The sequence below is a fragment of the Myotis daubentonii genome, chromosome 10 (genome assembly GCF_963259705.1).
Source record: "Myotis daubentonii chromosome 10, mMyoDau2.1, whole genome shotgun sequence".
Classification (NCBI taxonomy): Eukaryota; Metazoa; Chordata; class Mammalia; order Chiroptera; family Vespertilionidae; genus Myotis; species Myotis daubentonii.
The window spans coordinates 73842840-73858213 of NC_081849.1; the positions used below are offsets into that span (position 1 = coordinate 73842840).

General features: G+C 38.3%; 2 protein-coding genes and 1 non-coding gene across 3 annotated transcripts in view; 1 reads left to right on the top strand and 2 right to left on the bottom strand.

Annotated features, from left to right (window-relative positions):
- The window catches only part of PRKAR2B (protein kinase cAMP-dependent type II regulatory subunit beta), a 75651-nt gene extending 60653 nt beyond the window's left edge, over positions 1 to 14998 (top strand). Inside the window, exons 7-11 of the mRNA XM_059712808.1 lie at positions 3871 to 3972; positions 5149 to 5223; positions 8177 to 8242; positions 8371 to 8509; positions 12974 to 14998. Of these exons, the coding sequence (XP_059568791.1) occupies positions 3871 to 3972; positions 5149 to 5223; positions 8177 to 8242; positions 8371 to 8509; positions 12974 to 13107 (516 nt within the window). The 3' untranslated portion in view covers positions 13108 to 14998. The remainder of the gene's footprint in view (positions 1 to 3870; positions 3973 to 5148; positions 5224 to 8176; positions 8243 to 8370; positions 8510 to 12973) is intronic.
- LOC132211130 (ubiquitin-conjugating enzyme E2 R2-like) overlaps positions 1 to 15374 on the bottom strand; it is a 920533-nt gene that overhangs the window by 503067 nt on the left and 402092 nt on the right. The gene's annotated exons all lie outside the window — the stretch shown is intronic.
- Positions 14609 to 14745, bottom strand: LOC132211598 (small nucleolar RNA SNORA36 family). The gene has a single exon (XR_009447506.1). It is a non-coding gene; the product is annotated as a small nucleolar RNA SNORA36 family (small nucleolar RNA).

Below are 15374 nucleotides of genomic sequence, written 5' to 3' on the forward strand. Positions count from 1 at the left end.
ACCAGCCAGCCACACAATAAACAAACAACCAAAGCCTTCAGTGCTATTTCTTGACATAGCTTTCTGTGTAAGGACAATGGAACCTCACTTCTCAAACTTAATTTGCTCAGATGGCTGTTCGAGAGGCGAATTGTTTGAAAACCGAATCATTCTTTCCCAGTAGAGAAATAATTTAAATTGAAATAATCCATCCCAGACCCCCAAATGATTTTCTGTTTCAACCTTTCTCATATGCAATACATGTCTAATGTACTGTTTAATCTACAATTAAAACTTCTCAAGTATACAGAACCATCCCTGCTAGCCTTAAACAAAATTTTAACATATCACTGCCTCCGAAATGCTGTTACTGGTTAACTGCTTTTCATTTATCCAAACAACAGATTTTCTACCTATTCAATTGCCTGTGATTGTTGTTTTGTGAGCACTTTCACACCCTTAGCAGCATTATGTTTTAAAATTGTGCTAACCATTGATTTCACCAGCAACAAAAGCATCTCTCCTTTATCGCCCGAGAGATGCTTTTTGCGATGCTGAGGTATCAGCATGAAAGGGTTGTCAGGTCGAAAACTGTTAAGTTTTGGTCGACAACCAAGACATTTGTGTAAACCTCTTAGTCGAGAACCAAGTTGTTCTAGGTGGGAGATGTTCAAGAAGCGAGGTTTGACCGTATTGTAATCTGTGGGCAAAACATAGGCAGTGGCTGACCTTGGCCTGCACTTCCCTGGAGGCCCCAGAGCCAGTGCACCCACAGGACATCAGAGCTCCACCCAACCATCTCTACAAGTGTAACACTCAAGGGGCAGACTCAGCAGGCACCAGAACCCCACTGGATTAAGCCCTGCTCTGTGAGGTAGGCACCCGCACAGCTGATCCTCCATGGTGGTTGGTGGGCAGTGGTCGTAGTCAGTCCTTGCAGCCAATGAGCCTGGGGGTAAATCCCTCCCATTGACATGCCAATAGCAATCAAGGCTCAACTACAACAGGAAGGTATACACAGACCACATGGGGGACAGGAGGGTGCACCCGCATGCCCAGCTTGGGTAATTGGGGAAAGCTGTGCCACTGGACCCTATGGAACTTCTACTACATGAGGCCACCAAGCCTGAGAGACTAGCAGCTCTACCGAATTGATAGAAACAAACACAAGGAAGCTGCCAAAATGAGAATACAAAGAAACACCTTCCAGATGAAAGAAGAAAACAAAGCTCCTTTAAAAAAGAACTAATTAAAATAGAGACAAGCAATCTGCTAGATGCAGAGTTAAAAACACTGGTTATAAGAATGCTCGGTGAACTTAGTGAGTGCTTCATCAGCATAAAAGAGGACATGCAAACCATAAAAAAAGAACCAGTCAGAAATGAAGGATACCCTAACTGAAATGAATAATTTACCGGTAATCAACAGTAGAGTAGTTGAAGCCAAGGATCAAATCAGTAATTTGGAATATAAGGAGGCAAAAAACAATCAGAACAGCAGACGTTTTTTTTTGGGGGGGGGGGGGCGGTGGGGTGGAAATGTACATAGGGTAAGGAACCTCTCTGTGACAACTTCAAGCGTACCAATATTCGCATCATGGGGAGTACCGGAAGGAGAACAGAGAGAGCAAGAAACTGAAAATCTGTTTGAAAAAATAGTGACAGAAAACTTCCCTAACCTCGTGAAGGAAGTAGACATACAAGTCCAGGAAGTGCAGAAAGTCCCAAATAAGATGAACCCAAAGAGGCACAACATAATTAAAATGCAAAATGTTAAAGACAGAGAATCTTAAAAGAAGAGAAAAGCAGTTATTACCTACAAGAGAGTTCCCATAAGACTGTCAGGTGATTTCTCAAATGAAACTTTACAGGCCAGAAGGGATTGGCAAGAAATATTCAAAGTGATGAAAAACAAGGACCTACAACCAAGACTACTCGACCTACCAAAGTTATCATTTAGAATCAAAGGTTATACAGAGAGCTTTCCAGACAAGAAAAAGCTAAAGGAATTCATCACTACCAAAGCAGTATTACATGAAATGTTAAAGGGTCTTCTTCAAGAGGGGGTGGTGGTGGTGGAATATATGAACAGCCCTGGCTGGTGTGTCTCGGTTGGGCATCATCCTGTGGATCAAAAGGTTGCCAATTCGATTGCCAGTCAGGGCACATGCCCAGGTTGCATGCTCTATCCCCTATAAGGGGCGTGTAGGAGGCAGCAAATCAATTTTATGCTCTCATATTGATGTTTCTCTCCCTCTTCCTTCCTCTCTCTCAAAAAAGTCAACACCTTTTTTAATGTTTAAAAAATGTGAATAATAAAATGGCAATTAAGGCAATATATATATATATATATTTATCAGCAATTGAATCTAAAAAAACAAAGTAAGCAAACAAGCAGAACAGAAACAGGCTCATAAATAGAGAACATTTTGACAATTGCCAGATGGGAGGGGTACTGGAAAGACAGGTGAAAAAGACAAAGGGATTAAGAAAATTGGTTGTTTCATAATAGTCATGGGGATGTAAAGTATAGCAAAGAGAATATAATATTCTAGTCAACAATATTCTAGTAACTATGTATGGTGTTAGATGGGTACCAGATTTATCGGGATGATCACTTAGTAAGTCATATAATGCAGCGGTCGCCAACCCTTCGGACCTCATAGACACCAGTGGTCCGAGGACCACCGGTTGGTGACCACTGATTACAATGACTAATCACTGGAGTGTACATCTGAAAGTAATATAATATTGTATTGTCCAGTGTAATTGAAAAATAAAAAATGATTTAAAATGTATATCAAATAATGAAAGAAGAAAGTTGCTGCAGGAGTAGTTTGTTAAAGTTCTCATCACAAAGAAAAAGGTTTTTTAACTATGTAAAGTGACGGATATTAACTAAGCTTATTGTGGTGGTCATTTTGCAATATATACAAATATTGAATCATGTTTTACACCTGAAACTCATGTTATATGTCAATTATACCTCATAAATGCTGATCATGCTGGCCAGTGTTTCTCAATGGTTAGAGTGTGGCCACTGCCCTGAAGTGTTGTGGATTTGATTCCTGGTCAAGGGCACATACCTGGGTTGCAGGTTTGATCCCCAGCCCTGGTCTGGACACTGTGGGAGGCAACCAGGGGATGTCTCTCACTCACATCCATGTTTCTATCCTTTTCCCTTTCCTTCCCTCCCTTCTACTCTCTCTAAAAATCAATGGAAAAAATATCCTCAGGTGCGGATTAACAAAAGAAAAAAAATGCTGGTCATGCCTTCTTGAATTGATTTTGTAATGCTGTAAGGTATTATTTATGGTAAAAGAAATGAGTGCTAGTGCAAACTCATAGAAACTGAATACAGTGGTGGTTGCCAGGGGCAGAGGGTGGAGGAAATGGGAAGATATTTTTCAAAAGCTACAAAATTCCAATTATCAGATGAATAAATTCTGGGATCTAATATATAGTGTGATGATCATAGTTAACAGTATTGTATTATATATTTGAAAGTTGCTAAAAGTGAATCTTAAATGTTCTTACTACAAAGGAAAAATGTTAATTATGTGAGGCGATAAAGGCTTTTAACTAACTCTACTGTGCTGGTCATGTCATTGTATAAGTGTATCAAATCAATACTTTGTATACTTTTAAGTTAATTATATCTCAAAGTTGAGGTGGGGAAAAGAACACAGTGCTAGTATCTAGTTTTGTAAATGGTGCAACAGTGCCACCTTGTGGGGTTAGCCTAATTACATGGTGGTAAATCTCTGAATAAACTGATTCTTCTTTAAAAAACTGAAAATAACGTTTTATATGGCTCCATATTTTATGCTTAAAGAAATAAAAATCTTAAGTAACATTAAAAGTATAATAACATTTTAAATTCTGCTTTTAGGACAGGGTAACCTTCAGGAGAATAATTGTAAAAAATAATGCCAAAAAGAGAAAAATGTATGAAAATTTTATCGAGTCACTGCCATTCCTTAAATCTTTGGAAGTAAGTATATGTTTTTATTTTGTTTTAAAAGCTTCTGTTTCCTTAGGAATGTTTATTTCTATACAAAATTTTCTTTGAATAAAAAATCCACATTTTCATTAAAAGATTAAATTATGGTTTTTGTATAGCTCAGTATTTTTTTTACCACCTATAACTGCATTTGTTTTATTGTTTATAAGTAATAGATTCCTGCGAGCATCTACAGCAGAGGTATATGTGGTCCCTTTCTAAAAGCAGACTTAAAATAACCATGTAAATGTCAGCAGTAGCCACTAATTATACCTTTATAGGGAGAGATGATCTAAATGCACACTGTCAATATTAACTCCATGTAATGAGTGTCTATTATAAACATACCAGGGAAAAGAAACAAAAAATAGAACAAAATTCTCCCCCTCACCAAAAAATAAATCCCTCAAATTACAAAAAAACAACCCTCATGTCCTCACTGGCCTCCTCTTCTCAGTCATCTTTGCCACTTTATTCAGGCTACTCTTATTCACTTGGTGAACTTGTCAGATCCCCTGGCTTTAAACACTGTGTGTTGATGTCTTTTAAAATTGACATCATCGGACAAGTCCCTCCCTAGAATGCCAGACTTATTCATCTCATTGCATATTTAGCGTTTCCTCTTGGACACCTAATAGACATCTCAAATCTCACATCCTGAATCTACTCTGCCCCTCCTCCCCGTCTTGGCGGCTGGCAGCATCATCCATCCAGCATCTGGGCCAAATACTTTGTGGTTAGTACTGACTCATCTACTGAAGTATCTTTGTTGTATTGTCAGTATATGCCTGGCAGAAATTTTGGCTACATTGCAGAATGCATAATCGGCAGCTGATCTTCTCTAGCAGCATCTCTTTAAGTAAAAATAGATCAGGGATTGGAAGTCCAAATGCACTCAGAGCTAGGCAGGCAACATAAAAAGGAAAAACCACGCCCCGAGGATGGGATTTTGGTAAACTGGAGAACATGTGCTCCATCTAAAGAAACAGCTGCTATTTCACCAAAGTTTATTGTTGCCAGGCGAAAATGCAGGCTGAATGTTTGATATAACACACACAAACCCACATGCTGCTCGGTTTATTTGGCTTTTAGGCTACCAATTTTTAAACCTCTGAAATAGGTAAGATTTCCCAGTTAATCTGTTTAATAGTCTTTTTTCCTTTGTAGGTTTCTGAACGCCTGAAAGTGGTAGATGTGATAGGCACCAAAGTATACAACGATGGAGAACAAATCATTGCTCAGGTATAATCCTTTCTACGTAATATAGTTTAGGGTTCTATCCCAAAAGGTTCTTATACATTGTATATCTTAATGAATTTAGCATGTAGTGATGGATTAAATGAATATTACTTTTACCAATGACCAGTTAAAAAAAATGGTTTCATTTATAGCCATTAAGCTATTTGAATACTTTTATTTATATAATTAACTCCTAATGAATATATCTTAAATCGTCAAATGGATTTCTGCATAATTTTATATTTGTACACGACATGTATATAAAGAATAATAAGATGCCATTTATAAGAGGAAAAAACAGGTGAGTGTTCTGTGAGATTAATAAGGACTCAGAATGTACATTGGAAGAAACTAGAATTTTCTATGGTCAGTTCACAATGACACCTGAGGCTGCTCCCTGAAAAAATTAACCAAGAAGGGAACACACTGTACCATGCACTGTGTTGGCTTCCAGATACTGAATCAGGGCCAACGTGCTATGTGACCACAAATCTTTCTAAGATCCCAGTCGGAGACAGCAGTAATACGTGCCTTGGTGAGAACAGGGCTGCTCAGAAGTAGGTTTACGAAGACAGTTAAAGTTCACAAATAAGGCGCATGGACAGCACCGTATTCCTAGTTACATGTTTGGGGTATTGAGCGAATGATTTAAACAGATTTTTAATAAATTCTGTAACTTTTTTATTGATTTCAGAGAGGAAGGGAGAGGGAGAGAGAGATGGAAACATCAATGATGAGAGAGAATCATTGATCGGCTGCCTCCTGCAGGCCCCCCACTGGGGACGAGCCCACAATCCAGGCATGTGCCCTCGAACGGAATCGAACCCGGGACCCTTCAGTCCGCAGGCTGATGTTCTGTCCACTGAGCCAAACCAGCTAGGGCCAGATTCTGTAATTTTTATCAGATATTATGTTGTACTGTTTTTCTAAAACATTCTCTCTTGCCCTGGCTGGTTTTTCTCAGTGGCGTTAGAGCATCGCCCACGGACTGAAGGGTCATAGGCTGAAGTCCCAGTCAAAAGGGCACATACCTTGGTTGCAGGGTCCATCCCCGGCCCATCTGGGCTTGTTTGGGAGGCAAGCAAATCATTGTGTCTCTCTCATCTCTCTCCCTGTCTCCCTCTCCCCTCTACCCGCTCTCTCACCCTTGTCCCTCCCTTCTACTCTGTCTAAAAATCAATGGAAAAAATATCCTCAGGTGAGGATTAAAAAAAATAAAATAGTGTTTTCTTTGGGTATATGTGAAACAAGATTCGAAGTCTGTGAGACAGAGGAAAGAATAATTGTTTTAGAAGCCAAATAAGTAAATCAATTTCTGTCCGGTCCCCCCCCTCCCACCCCCACCCCACACCCTTACAGATTAGAGCAGTGAAGGGTTGGGGAAAAGTGAAATGAAATTAGAAAACAGGGCTAAGGTTCTGCTATATAAATTGATAAAAAATACAGAGTACTTTTGAAATGATTTTATTTTAGCCTTTTATTTTGACATAACTATAGCTTCACAGGAAGTTGCAGATATAATACAGAGAAGTCCCATGCACTGTTCACCCAGTTTCTCCCAGTGCATCTTGCATTACTTGTAGCACAGTATCAAAACCAGGAAACTGACATTGGTCATAGACCTTACTCCGATTTCACCAGTTTTACATGGACTTAGAGCATGTTTTGAAAACTAAATTACACAGCAGTTGATAGACCTACTATGATTCAAAACACTTGAAAAGTTAACATGAAGCTCTTATGAAAACCTGATGTAAAGATAAGGGAAAGGAGATATGTACACTTCACTTGGAGTTTATTAAAGATATTTTGAAGTATTGTCTATTAAGCATTTATAAGCATACATGTCTATACTATATAATATACTAGTAAATCTTGACTCAGTATTATTTGATGTAATCTGATACTCTATTTCTAGAATTGTAATACTAAAGAGTTCTGAAGTACCTAAATTTCTTCAGAATCACTTTGAGAGGCTCAGGAAAAGTCAGTATCCACTGTCTTCTATATTATACTATTTAATTCAGAAGGCAGCATTGGAAATCAAAGCAGAGTTTATTCAAAAACACCACCAACCCCAGCTGGCATGGCTCTGTGGTTGAGCATCGACCTACCAACCAGAAGGTCAAGGCTTGATTCTGGTCAGGGTACATGCCTGGGTTGAGGGCTCAATCCCCAGTGTGGGGCGTGCAGGAGGCAGCCGATCAATGATTCTCTCTCATCATTGATGTCTGTCTCTCTCTCTGCCTCCCCCTTCCTTCCTCCTGAAATCATTAAAAATATACTTAACAAAAATAAGCCACCACCAAGAAAAAATGGATATGCAGTTAGAAATGACACTTTCTTTTTTTTAAGGGTTTTATTTTTTGTTTGTTGTTGTTGCTTAATCCCTTCACATTTTTCACCCAGCCCCAAAAGCCCCCAGTGTTTTTGAGGCCTTGAGGTGGATTGTCAGTAAACTGGCATCTTTGGTCCCTAACTGGCAGTCAAAACATCAGGACCCATATCTACAGTTTCCAAATAAGTCTGGGTGTATTCTCTTTGAAAGTCCATGGCTTATCTTGGGGTACCATGCTACTACTTGTAACACAGTGTGCATAGCACCTGCTGCCAATCCTGCTGACTGAGCAGGTGCTGCTGGGAATGGTGCTGCCTTTTCCAACATCTGTGCCGTTATCCGGGCTGACGCTTGGGTGGAATTCTTACCCCAGCATTATTTGCCATATTTTCATGACTCAGAAATGCGATGGTAGAGAGTACATTATTTAAAATAAATTTACAAATGAAATCATTACAACCTCTATTTAGGAAGGTAAATAAAGCCTGTTCTCAATGGGACTCACTTTCCAGGCAAATCATCTGTACATTGGGGTTGGACTGACTTCAGGGTCATGATAGGCAAGAGGATTTTTCTCAACGAAATTTGCATTTTCATTCTCTGTTTTTGTTTTATTAGGGAGATTTGGCTGATTCTTTTTTCATTGTAGAATCTGGAGAAGTGAAAATTACTATGAAAAGGAAGGTGAGTTTTAACAAATCCACATATTAGCTAGGAACATAATAAATCTTCTTTTTGATGTTTAGACGAAGGTTAACTTCTGTTTTTTCAACACACAGAGTAAAAGCTGATGCTTTTAATTACCTTGTCAGGGTAAAGCAGAAGTGGAAGAGAACGGTGCAGTGGAAATCGCTCGGTGTTCTCGGGGACAGTACTTCGGAGAACTTGCTCTGGTAACCAACAAACCTCGAGCAGCCTCTGCACACGCCATTGGGACTGTCAAATGTTTAGGTAGGACTCGTCACAGTGAGCATGCTTCTCCTGGTTGAAATGTTGTGTCTGCATTTTATGTATCCATGTTGCACAGATTATTTTATAGGGTCCACAGGTTTTGTGGTCCCCAACATAACAAAGGTAGCATTCATTGCATTATAAAATCAGTTTGTGGAAGCCATTTTTTAAAAAAATAATTTTACATAGCCCAGCTGGAGTGACTCTGGTTGAGCATCAACCTATGAATGAGGTCACGGTTCGATTCCCAGTCAGGGTTGTGGGCTCAGTCCTTGGTGGGAGGTTTGCAGGAGATGGAGAGGTCTGGTGCACGAAAATGCATGCACTCGGCGAGGGGGGGAGGGGAGTTCCTCAGCCCAGACTGTGCCCTCTCGCAGTCCAGGAGCCCTCGGGGGATGTCCAACTGACAGCTTAGGCCCCCTACCCGAGGCAGCAGTCAGACATCCTTAGCGCTGCCACAGAGGTGGGAGAGGCTCCTGCCACTACCACTGCACTCGCCAGCCGTGAGCCCAGCTTTTGGCTGAGCAACACTGACCACCAGGGGGCAGCTCCTGCATCAAGCGTCTGCCCCCTGGTGGTCAGTGCGTGTTATAGCGACCAGTCATTCCACCATTTGGTCAATTTGCATATTAGCCTTTTATTATATAGGATAGGATAAGAATTCTGAGTACCAAATTTATATCTGACTTCTCAAATAAACAACATGCACTGTGTTCCTCAAAAAGAAGGCTAAAACAATATTTTTATAAAGTGAATTAAGCTCTGTGGGGAAAGTTGGAATGTCTGTGGGAATACTTACCATAGTCCCAGGAAACAAATGTTTAGCTTGTCAAAGCACAGCACAATTTTCCTTATTGTTTTGCTTTTTAATTGCCTTCTTATGTTATATAGTAGTTTGGCAGAACTGCCATCTTTAGCTGGAAGATGAGATTTTAAATATAAAAAATAGCTTACTTTAATAATAAAAAATATAATTCAGGTAGTATCAATATAGATGACATTTTCTTTTAAAAAAATGATTCAACAGTAATTAGTCACTATTCATACACAGCTTAGTAGAAAAAAGTTAGCTTTAAAGTTCTTAAGATGTGCTAGTATCCTCAGAATTAACCTCTTAGAGAAGTCACTTTTTAAAGGTTTTAAAGTATAATATTAATCATACTTTAAAGCAGCAGTTGCCAACCTTTTGGACTTCACAGACCACCAGTGGTCACAGACCACCGGTTGGTGACTGCTGCTCCAGAGGTTTCCTTAAACCAGCGGTCGCCAACCTTTCGGACTTCACGGACCACCGGTGGCAACTGCTGCTTTAAAGTATTATGCTTGGATAAAAGAGAAGGTAGACAATGACAGGTAATTTCCCTGAGTAGAGATACTAGTAAAAGTGAGGTGAGTGAAAGCCCATTATTTTCTATAACAAATTATATTCACATTAAAGAAAATTTGAGATATAAGAAAAGGGAGGAAAAACTAAGAAGTTTTTATAGTTCCTTCTCATCTTTTATGTGCATGGGTTTTCTGTTTTTTGTTTGTTTTTTAACTAAAGCAGGTAAGTTTAATGATCAGAACAAAACAAGATCAGTTAGGAAAAATTCCAGACTTTGTGGTCACCCGTATTTTAATATTTAAGAGATTCAACTTTTTTAAGTCTTATAAACATTTCTGCCATTTATATTATGCCAGAAAATAAATGAATACTAAAAATGAGAAAATGGAAAAACAAAAAATAGATTGCTTTTGCTTTCAAACAGTTCTATACCGAAACATTTTGCTGAAGTGATTTTTTAATCTGTACAAAACAGACTCGCTAAATCAGTGGTTCTCAACCTTCTGGCCCTTTCAATACAGTTCCTCCTGTTGTGACCCAACCATAAAATTATTTTCGTCGCTACTTCACAACTGTAATGTTGCTACTGCTATGAATCGTAATGTAAATATCTGATATGAGAAAGGATATATGCACCCCTATGTTCATAGCAGCACAATTCACCATAGCTAAGATCTGGAAACAGCCTAAGTGCCCATCAGTAGATGAATGGATTAGAAAACTGTGGTACATCTACACGATGGAATACTATGCTGCTATAAAAAGGAAGGAACTCTTACCATTTGCAACGTCATGGATGGAACTGGAGAGCATTATGCTAAGTGAAATAAGCCAGTCAATAAAGGAAAAATACCACATGATCTCACTCATTCGTGGACAATAGAGACCATTATAAACTTTTGAACAATAATAGATACAGAGGCAGAGCTGCCTCAAACAGATTGTCGAGCTGCAGCGGGAAGGCCGGGGAGGGTTGGGGGGCAGGAGGTAGGGGGGTAAGAGATCAACTAAAGGACTTGTATGCATGCATATAAGCATAACCAATGGACATAAGACACTGGGTGATAGGGGAGGCTAGGGGACTGTCTAGGGCGGGGGGATAAAATGGATACATATGTAATACCCTTTGTAATACTTTAAGCAATAATAAAAAAAAAAAGATTACTAAAAAAAAAAATAAATAAAAAAAAAATAAATAAAAATAAATAAATATCTGATATGCAGGATGGTCTTAGGCAACCCCTGTGAAAGGGTCGTTCGACCGCCAAAGGGGTCGCGACCCACAGGTTGAGAACCACTGCTCTAAATGATCCTCAGGATATATTACAAATTTGTTTTAAAATTAGATTTGAATTTAAGTTTTACTCACAATGATTTCAGTAAATCAGGTACTCCGGTACACAATGTGGAGGTACAATAATTATGTGATTACCTCTTAATAATCCAAGAGGATAAAGATGTTTTTCAAATATGGAAATAAAATCTATAGTATTAACCCTTTATAGACTATAATACTGTTGTCAGTTTCATATGCTTTATAAAGAATTCCCACAGGACTAGATTTCTGGAGATTTTCCCAGATAGACACAGCGCATTTTCTGTTGTACTTACAACATCTGCAAAGTATGGCACACCTAGGTCCAAATTCTTTTTTTATTGATTGATTTTTTTTTTTTTTGGAGAGAGAGAGAGAGAGAGAGAAACATTGGTTTGTTGTTTCACTTATTTATGCGTTCATTAGTTGATTTTTGTATGTGCCCTGACCGGAGATTGAACCTGCAACCTTGGTGTATGGGGAGGATGCTCCAACCAACTGAGCCACCCGGCCAGGGCCTAGATCTAGATTCTTATGATCAAGGGGCCTCAGAATTGCCTCCTCCATACACCCTTTGAGGTCAGTCCGATTCATTACCATTCCTATAACAGGATCAATCTTTGTAATTATGCCGAAGACCATTTGATTTGTTGCATTTCCCAGTTTCCAGTTTTCTTCATTACTCAAAGAGAGTTGCTGTGGAGACGGTGGGTTGTGCTGAAGGAGAGGTGGGGGGGTGGGGGGGGAGGGTTGTCACTGAGGCTGGACACTTGCACCCAGGCTATGGCCTCACCTTATAGTCCTGCCCCAGGCATGGTTTTCTGTTTTTAAACAATTTTGTAAACTGCTCTTTTCATTCATTATAACTTAGGCATATTCTTATTTTATTGCATCAAATTGTAACAATCTGTTAGGGTAATATGCACATTATAAACTATTTAATGTCCCGTCCTGTGTCCCCTCCTCGCCCCTAGCCCTACACACACGCTGGTAAATATTTTGAGGGTTTGGCTCCATTTGGAGGGAGGGCCTTTTTGATGTGTATAGACTGCTTTTCCATACATAGGATTTTCCCTTAGAAATGGTTTTAGAAGTGGGTTTTCTTTCTGTAGCTTTTGATATATATTGCCAAGTCACTTTTATTTGTACCAGTTTACATGCTGCCAGCAGTGCAAGAGTGGCCATTCACTCCATTTTTGTAAACCTTGCCTTTTTACCTTTTGGAAAGGCAAAAGAAAAAAGTGAATTCTAGTTTGTAGTTAGTTCTGGGGTGGAGACTGATCACATTGTCCATGTGTGTATTATAAGTTTATGTTTTAGAAATGCATGAGACAGGCAGGTAAGTGACTTACATAGTTATAGAAGTGGACAAAAGCATTATTTTGGTTGCCATTTTTAAGTGACTAGACAATGGTATGAGTGTAAAAATTGTAAAAGGTAACATTTGGTCTTCCAGACATGGCATTGTACACCCTGAGAGAAACAGAAAACACTCCTTGCCATCTCTGAGGATTTTATATTTACTCAGGTGTTGACGTCACTATTTTTATTTGTTATTTCAAGGCCTTGCCCTTAACAGTCCCTCATTCTTCTCTCAACCTGGATCAGGGACCCCCCACCAACCTTGCATTTACACATCATATTGCCCAGGGACTCTACTTCCTTTGCAAGTGGAACATTTTTATCTTTACGCCTTTTTCTTGTGTATTTATCTAATAATAATTGCATTATTGACATAGGCAGAATATCATAAATGACTCAGAAGTTCCGTAGATTTTCAAAGAATGTTATTCGTTTTTCTTTTAATCTCCCCTTTTCTTAGCCATGGATGTGCAAGCGTTCGAAAGGCTTTTGGGACCTTGCATGGAAATTATGAAAAGGAACATCACCACCTACGAAGAACAATTAGTTGCCCTGTTTGGAACAAACATGGATATTGTTGAGCCCACTGCATGAAGCAAACGTATGGAGCAAGAAGACCTGTAGTGACAAAATTACACAGTAGTGGTTAGTCCACTGAGAATGTGTTTGTGTAGATGCCAAGCATTTTCTGTGATTTCCAGTTTTTTCCTTTTTTTACATTTACAATGTATCAGTAAACAGAGTAGTGATTTAATAGGCAAAAGGCTTTAACATCACTTTCTAAAGAATAGATCATAAAAAATATCGACATACTGATAAAATGATTTTCTACTCCACAAAACTGACTGAAAGGCTTATTCAAATGATTGTAATATACTGCAAGTATCTGTTTAAGAAGATAATTAAAGGATGTTATCATAGGTGATCTGTGTTTGTTTTGACTTACTCAGAATGATATGTCAGTGACTGTGCCCATGTAAGAGGGAACTCGGCAATGAATCATGCTATACAGCATGGCATCACATTCTTTTTACAACTCATTATATATATAGTAAGTACAATTTTAATCATTTTTCTTTTAAAGTTTTCCTGGCTTGAAAAGTTATATGCTGGCCTTGGCCTACTGGTGAAATGGTATAAAACATCATATGCAATTTAAAAACCTTTTATATTTTTGCAATAAAGTACATTTTGACTTCTTTGGCATAATGTCAGTAACTAATGGTTTTAAGGACAGGCAACTGAGTCACTGTAATAGGAGGAATCTTTTTTTAAGTAAGAGATCAGATCGTTAACACTTTTTCCCCTCTGCTTCCTTTTTCATTTGCAATTCTCTGTAGTCTTTATCTTTAAAAATTTGGCTTTGACATTTAATGTCACAAAGTTTTTTTGAAAAGCTATTTTAATTTACTTGTTGTCTTCTAAAAGTCTAAGATCTTACATATACTACAAAAAAATTGTTACCAAAAATAATTTGGGGTCCTTAACATGCCCACAGATTATTTTTGTTCTTCATTTGGTATCCGTAGTAGCTTTCTTTCAGACATCTGCTCCCATAGGGTTCCTCCAAGATGGTAGAAATAAATTTTTAGAAACAAAATCATATGCAAAGATAAAAGGAATTTCTGCCCATGCCAAATGTACATCAGGCTTTGCCATTTGCTTTAGTGCAGAATGAACTCAACCAGAACAGATTTTCATCGATAATTTATAGACTTATTTTTGGCTGCGTAAGATGAATTATATTCAACCAAAGCAGTATAGCCTTACATTTCTAGCCTACATGAACCCAATGTCTAGAGAGTTTAATTTTAACCAGTTGACTTTTAACCAATCAATTCCATTTTGGAAACATGTTTTAAAGAAATATATACACAAGTAAAATTATTCTGTGGCTAGTGTGGTCTTATTAGAGAATGTTTATGGTCTTACTTGTATAATGAAAATGTGGTTTAAAATGTGAACCAGATTTTATATATATACACAAGAAGTTGTAAAGCATAACTTCAGCCACATTTTAGAATACTTTAACAATTTTGCAAACTTTCTTGTAGGAAGAGAACTTACTACATGAAGATTACTTGTTTTCTTTTTTTTTTGTAGACTGGGAGGTAAATGAATAGAGCAATGTTTTCTATGCATTCATCTCCCCTAGCCTGTGTTTCAATGTCCCAAAGTTTAATTAACAGAACAGGGAAGCTACTATGAAATTATTTGCTCAATACTTTGGATAACATGACTTGTTTTCTGTTCGATTTTATTTTAAACGCCATGTTAATAAAAAAAACACAGGACCCCACATTTCTGGTTTATCATTCTGTATTCTATATTCACTATTTTGTTGCATAAGCTCATTGCTAACTATTCATGGAATAGCAAAAAATGCCTGTTTAATAAAGAACTCTGAGGCTGTGCCAGTTACATTATTTTCAGTATTGGTTATATTTAAATTTTCCTTATTAATAAAGCACACTTTTATAATATACTATGTTAATTGTGTTTAATGAATTTTTTTTTGGCCCATTAAAAAAAATTCTCACCTGACAGTATTTTTTTAAAATTGATTTTAGAGAGGGAGAAAGGGAGGGGGAGAGAGAGAGAGAGAGAGAGAGAGAGAGAGAGAGAGAGAGAGAGAGAAACATTAATGTGAAACAGGTTGCTTCCCATACATGTCCAGACCAGGGATTGAACCCGCAACTTAGGTATGTTCCCTGACCTCGAATCGAACCTGCAGCCTACCAGTGCACAGGACAGTGCTCTAAGTCACACCGACCAGGGCCTGAGGATATGTTTTCATTGACTTTTTTTTTAGAGAGGAAGAGGAGAAATAGACATCAATTTGAGAGAGCCTCATCAATTGG